The sequence below is a fragment of the Myodes glareolus genome, chromosome 1 (genome assembly GCF_982192425.1).
Source record: "Myodes glareolus chromosome 1, mMyoGla1.1, whole genome shotgun sequence".
In the NCBI taxonomy this organism is placed as follows: Eukaryota; Metazoa; Chordata; class Mammalia; order Rodentia; family Cricetidae; genus Myodes; species Myodes glareolus.
Window position 1 is genome coordinate 78,436,863 of NC_142026.1, and position 7,410 is coordinate 78,444,272.

At 37.0% G+C, this 7,410-nt stretch overlaps 1 protein-coding gene across 1 annotated transcript; it reads left to right on the forward strand.

Moving 5' to 3' along the window:
- Window positions 1-2,340: 2,340 nt before the first annotated feature.
- On the forward strand, window positions 2,341-3,294 carry LOC146895930 (vomeronasal type-1 receptor 4-like). The gene has a single exon (XM_085685602.1). It carries the CDS (start codon window positions 2,392-2,394, stop codon window positions 3,292-3,294), a length of 903 nt encoding a protein of 300 aa, XP_085541728.1. The 5' UTR covers window positions 2,341-2,391.
- Window positions 3,295-7,410: the final 4,116 nt, after the last annotated feature.

The window sequence follows — 7,410 nt, forward strand, 5'->3', positions numbered from 1 at the left end:
AATGTCAGTGTGAGTGTTGAAAAATTCTGGTCTAGGACACATACAGCTTATGTCAGCTCCTCTTGTTGCATGATTTTCTGAGGTTACTGCAAACTCAGGATGGGTTTTCCCATTGTCATTGCTGAAATTTTCAGAAGTTAGAGCCTTATACACATCAGGCAATATCTTAAATTTAGGTTACATCCATAGCCTATTTTATAATTCCCCTTTGGCCTTCTATTTATATACTTTATACGATTTCATATTTTATAAATTCTGTGTATATGTTTTTATTTAGAAGTTGTTTATACATCTTTATTTCTAATAGTTTTACTTGAAAAAGACATCAGTAAATAAAGGTTTTCAATGGAAATTATGTATGACTTAATATCTTGTTCTGTTCCTGAGTCACTTTGTCTATGTGACAGAGCTCTTATGTGCTCAGTTAAGTATGAATTTATGTGAGATTGTAGGGTCAGAGAAAATCTTCAGTTGTAGTTCCTCAGATTTTTTTTTAACTTCTTCCTTTTAAGATGGGGCATCTCACTTATCTGATATTCTTAGGGAATATTATAATTTCTTGCTAGCCTGAACCAGAGATTCAACTGATCCTGTCCTTTTCCTACTGCTTGAATTATAACTGTGGGCTCCCACATCCAGATTTCCATATGTAATATGAAATGAGCACTCCTGGTCTTATGGTGAAGATGAAATCTTAGATGTCTTCTTTCTTCTTTGTATCATCCTTTCTTTCTCTTCCATTACTGGGGTTTGTGATTCTCAAACACAGGGTACATTCCACTGTTTTACATTTTCTTCAAATTGTCCTCAAGATGATGGCATCTCTTCTGTTAAAGCACATATATCCTTTAATTTATGTATATGTTCATATCTTCACAGATAGGAAATGAAAGTGATGTGTATATGACATACATAGATCAAGAAACTGAACATTGGCTTGGTGTCATTCCCAGTAATCCCTGGACTGAGGCATGAGGATTGCTGTATACTCCAGGCTAGTCTACATTACTGAAGAGGATCTTGTCTGAACACGCATTCGCACAATAGAAAGAATATTTCATTAACTATCTTCCTTTGGATTTAAGTCATCACATCAACACTAGAGTTATATTGAGTTATCGGCAAGTGTTGAAATTGTTAAAGGTACTATGTCTCTGCTAAGTTTTGAAAGACCAGAAGTGAAACTGTTAGAACATGATCTCTTAAATTTTTGAAGTGAATTTCAGTGCATTTGAGTTTTGTGAATGCACTCCTGTATTTCATTTACATTGCTGCATAGGACAGCACTGCTTAAACATTAGTCAATCACTGCACTGCTAAAGTATAGGTTTGTATTTATTTGCTTTCAAATCATTTATTGTATGTGAGTTCTGAGCATTATCTATGAAGGTCTATTTTTTCCACAAAACCTGAATTTTCTACATGGAGTTGTACATCTATTCTACATATTCATAGCCTCTCATTTGGGAAACTGTGTGCAGTACCATGAATAGCATTGCCAGGTTTCTTGTTTCATTCATATGTTTGTCAAGAGTTACTTTTTCTTATGACTTGTGCTTCACATTTCCACTGCTGAGTGATACATCAGATAATAGATCAGGTAGGAACACTGGACATTCTTCCCATATGTATTATTTATAGACTATTGCCTTCTTCTAACTAATTTCTGTTGGAATCATTTACCAGTTTTCTCTCCATTGTGTTAGATAACTATTATTTATGCATAATGTGTCTCCTCTCTTCTCTCCTTATCTCAAGTCTGCACCAAGACTCTTACATGGTTATTTGTGGTTGGTGGAATTTCAGGAATTAACTCTTAATGTAACATTATCTAGTTCATCATTTTTGCCTAATTGTTATTGCCACATAATAAAATAATTGTTTTCAAAGAATAGAAAAACATTCTCTTTCCTATTGTAATGTTTTCATTATTTATGTTATTTTTGACATTAGAAAGACTTTCACAGTGGATTTTTTCCTTGCAGAAGATGTTGAGAGGTGATTTTTCTCCAATTTTGGTGGGCTTGTATAATTTTGAACATTCTTTTATTTTGAACTCACTGACCGTTTCTTCTACCAGGATAAGTTTGTAATATTCTTAGTTCTGACTTTTGTGAGAAATATAATGAGAATTTATTCCATAAATATATGCATTTGAAGATTCCAGCATGTCTTACTGACTGCTGCTGTTGATGCTAAAATAACTGTGAGAGGTCGTGTGGAAAGGATCTATTTGTGTTGCCCACCTTGGGTTTTCACTTTTCTGTTAATGTGATTCTTGTGCCTTTGTGCCATCAGGTTCAGAGGACAATCTTATCTATTAAAATTCAAATTTGTTCTATGAGAAATGACTGCTGACACATTTTGAAATAAATTTTTCTCAGCAACAAAATGGATTTCAGAAATTTGGGAGTAGGAATAATATTCTTGATAGAAAATACAGTTGGAATTCTGGGAAATTTCTCTTTTCTTTCCTACTACCTAGTTATTTATTACCAGAAACATAAAGTAAAGCCCTTGGATTTAATTTTCATGCATTTGATTATAGTTAATGTCTTGATTATTCTCTCTAAAGGAATGGGTCACACAATGACAATTTTTGGGTTGAAACATTTATTCAATGATTGGAGCTATCAACTTTTTATGTATTTTCAAAGAGTTTTTAGGAGCATGTCCATTGCCACCATCTGTCTCATGAGTGTCTTCCAGGCCATCATCATCAGCCCTAGTAACTCCTGTTGGAAGAATCTTAGAGCCAAATACCTCAAGGACATTGGTCTGTACATTTCTCTCTCCTGGGTCTTGTACATCATGGTAAATGTTCTTTTCCCTTTGTACATGACAATAAAATTAAGAAGGAAAAACATAACAAAAGAGACAGATTTCGAACCCTATACTGTTGCAGGTCATGACAAAATCACAGTCTCCTTATATATTGCTTTATCTGTCTTTCCTGAACTTCTATTTTCTGTCCTCATCACCTGGTCCAGCAGCTCAATGATTGTCATTTTGTATAGGCACAAACAGCGAGTTCAACATATTCGCAGCACTTGTGCTTTCTACAGTAACTCTCCAGAGTCCAGAGCTACCCAGAACATCCTTGTCCGAGTGCTCATCTTTCTGGCTATTTATACCTTATCTACCCTCTCACATGGTTGCAATGCTCTTATGGCTGGTGAAAATTGGTGGCTGAAGAATATCACAGTCATTTTAACTTTGTGTTTTCCCACTTTGAGTCCCTTTGTACTTATGAATCAATCCTCTTCTCTCTCCAGATTTGCTTTCTTTGGATAAAGAATACAGAATTCTCCAATGTTAATGTAGTTATTTAAATTGCATGCCTTTTCAGAATCCAATATTTGAAAAAGAAAACAATACAATTTTTTGGGGGGAAGATATTCGTTTGTTTAAGGTATACCTTAAGGATTATTCAGGTTTCTTCCACTTGTGGAACTTTCATCCAATTCTAGAAAAACTTTTGGCATTTAGGCCTTTTCATCCTTTATGTAACTCATTTCCCAGCATTTCTCTAGTCTAGACAGACTTGAGGAGTACACACTCAATTTTTTTCAACATTTATCTCCACTTTTGACATCTGGTAGATGAATACACAACATCCCAGATGCTACCTACATATAATACATGTTCTAAGGAAGCTAAGCTCTACAGTCATAAGACTCTACAGCTATAGCTACTATATATGTCATAAACTTTTAGCATAGAAAATCTCACTTAGTTCAAATCTGTGTTAGCACCTCAGTGCCCCAAACTCTTGTTACGAATAAACACTTGATCACCCTGTCTGTAGCTGCTTCAGAGGTACCAGTCACAGTGTGCTGTGAGCCAGCTCGTAGCTATAACCTACTGCTTATGAACGTCAGAATCACGCTTCTCATGGGACTAAGTACAAACGTGTGACTGACAAAGAGTAAGGCTATCTTCACAAGGATTTATTGAAGATTTGTATTAAAGTGTTAGCAAGTGCCACTCTTCTATATATGTATCAATTTATTCAGAACTCTTATTTATGTTAATAAGGAATGCTTTTCTTCTATATTCTTCTACCTCCAATGATGCGACATTTCACTCAGTGAAAGATGCTGCCTGCTCTTGGTATTCATTATGGTTAGAAAAGGCTGAAATGATTGTATAAAGAGCAGACAAGTCTTTGGGAGTTTGTAGAAGCATCCCAGATTCCCAACAACGTTAGTGACAACACCAGTAAGTGCCTGAAGATGGGTGAAGGTAAGAGAAGAGTGATTATGGACATCAGATATTGAGACATTGGGAGAAGACATTGTAAACAGCTGAGGTTATTCATGAGTTACTATGGAAGTTCCAGAGTTCTGAAAGTAATTAGGAGTGAAGATTCTAACTTGTAAGGACTTGGCCATGTGCCACTTCTAAGAAGGTCCTACTTTCTGATGCTTCCATTACATCATAAAACATGACCCCCCAGCACTTAAGAAATTTGTTTTCTGGGGGAATTCTCATTCTGTTTATTTTTAAAAATGGACACAGGAGTAGAATATGGACATTTAAGTGAAGATAAACAAACAACACAAGAGTAAAACAGGGTAGGACAAAAGTCCTTTGCAGGTTAAAAGATCCCATAAAAATTGTAGGTGTTATGTTTATAGGTAGTTGTTTGTAGGGATGTCATATAACATTGCAAAATGTCTAAAAAAGTGAGTGCATTTTACTTGGGTGTGTTTATCATAGATAAAACAAGAGTTATTCTAAAATACTTTATACACGTTGATGCAGGACATGGAGAAGGGAGATATGGATGAGAGATAATGGGGGTCCATAGATGGACAAAGGTGACAAGGATCAAGTGTAGGCTTCTTATAATGAATCAAGTAGTTGTATCAGAAGAATCACAAAATGGGTGTGCATGCAAATTAGAAAAGGATGTATGGAATGAGGTAAGTGATTATGGGGGCATAAAAACTATAGCGTCAATTGATATAGAATAAGCAGAGACTTCTCAACAATGGAAAACAAAAGACTCAGAAACATAAAAAGCTCTACATTCCTAATAGCAGAGAAATGGAACTTAAAATTACTTTAACATTTTTATCTTAATCCAGTCAGAGTAACCTAGATCAGTAAAGAAAATGACCACAAATTCTGGTGAGGATGCTCCTAAAGGAAAGCACTTCTTCAATGTGTTTGGTGTTCAAACTGTTTCAGCCAGTATAGAAAGCAGTTTGGGTAACTTATATACTATCAGGACTAGAGTCTATAGCAAACAAATGTGAATAGACTGTATCAAGGTGACCACAGCATCCCTGAAGTTTCCCAAAGCCTTCCCAGGCATAGTTTTAGAAATGTGCAACCCGTTGCTTAGATAGGAAATTGAAAGTCAATGAACTGTCTTCATCCTATTTCAACTCTGTGTTGTGAGGTGGTACTAGAGTTCCTCTCCCAGGAGCTCCCTACCCTTACATGAGTATGTTAGATTTCAGATGCAGTTATTAACTACTAAGAGTTACACTATCTTCCTTATGATGTAGGTCTTGCTTTTTTTGAAAGGGATGATGGCAAGCCTTATTTACTGGCTTTCACTAAGAGCGCCTAGTATTATTAATGAAAAATGGGGTGTAAGCAGGGGTGTGCAAAGCAACCTCTACATTTGGTGCACAGGTCTATGGGAACCCAGAAGTATGGTTTTGTTCAGAGGTACTATAAAATGTTAGAAGAGATCCATAAATACACAGGGCACTGTGGCAAGATTAAGCATTTCAAAAGTACTTCTATATATAGTGTATCAGCTGTTACTGTTAATAATAGGCCTTATTTTTCTGTGAGGACCTACATCATCATCATCAACATCATCATCATCATCATCATTATTATTATTACTATTTGGATTTTTGAGACAGGGTTTCTCTGTAGGTTTTGGTGCCTGTCCTGGAACTAACTCTTGTAGACAAGGCTGGCCTGAACTCACAGAGATCCACCTGCCTCTGCCTCCCGAGTGTGGCCTGCGCCACCCCCAGCCGAGGACCTACTTTAAATAAACTATGTGTTACAGATAGAGATAATTTGAATCTCTTGTTTCTTTCCAAACTGGTTTTAAAACTACCACCCAAAAACCTTGATGAACTGCAGTAGCTCTTTTAAGCCTGAACAAATGTCTCAAGTAACCTACCTGGCAACCACAGCTGTTTCTTGTCAAACTACATGGCCATTTAAAAATTCTGTGCCCCATATTTATTTTTTATGTTCTGTTTTTGAATTTTTATTAAATATAGATTATTCCTTCATTCATTAAATTCTGGTCAGAATTTTCCATATCTCCAATCCTCTTAACTCCTTTCCCCACAGATCTGCCCCCAACCACTTTTGTTACTTCTTCAGAAAAGAACAGGCCTCTCAAGACATCAGTCAAATAGTACAAAGCAAGATACAAAAAGACAAGGTGAAAACCTCATATTGAGTCCGGGCAAGTTAATTCAATTGAAGGAAAAAAGTTCCCAGAGCTGACTAAAGGATCAGAGACAAACCTGTTCCTACTGTTATGAGTTCCAGTGGAACACCAAGCTAAAAAACTTAATATATACATGAAGGACCTTGTGTAGACCGTGCAGGGCCCGGGCTTGCCACGTCAGTCCCTGTGAGCCCATCTGAGCCCTGTTTTGATGTTTCAGAGGCTATGCTATCCTGGTGTCCTCCATCCCCTCTGACTCCTACAATATTTTCTCCCTCTCTTCCATGGGATTCCCAGACCTCCAATGGAAGGGACCTAATGAAGATTGCCAGTTTTCTTTCGGCATATTTTCCAGCTGTGGGTCTCTGCACACACACTCCCATTTGTTGCTAAAGGAAACCTCTTTGTTGACAACTGAACTAGTCATGGACATATGAGTATAAAAGAATCATCTTATCATTATTAATCATTTATTTATTTATTTGCTCTTTGTATTTTGTTCTACCCTGGGACTCTGGGCTATGTAGCCTCCGGATCTAGGCCATCCAGGCATGGCCTCCATCTCTAGGCATAGGCCTTTAGTTAAACCAAACATTGATTGGCAATTTCCACAATTTCTGCGCCACCATTGCCTCAACATTTCTTACAGGGAGGAGAGATTGTAGGTGGAGGGTTTTGTGGTTGGATTGGTGTGCATGTGTGTCTTTCTATAACTTGCAGAGTACCTTCTTCAGCCAAAGATGCTAGAATGTAGGGGTGAAGGACTCATGCCCATACCAGCTTAGCTTCTGTATACTCAGTGAGCTAAATAGATATCCTCAGCAATGAGGAATTTGCTGTCAGTTTTCAGAGAGTGTTCTTTTCTAGTGTCAGCCTGGATTGTTTAGGGATATGTGCAAGATGTCCCAAGCCTACAACTCATCTGAATACAACCCAGTCTCACTACTGTAAGCCTTGCCTGGCTACAAAAGATG

Excerpts from the sequence above, each read along its gene's own strand:
- LOC146895930 (XM_085685602.1), top strand. The coding sequence starts at position 2,392 with ATGGATTTCAGAAATTTGGGAGTAGGAATAATATTCTTGATAGAAAAT.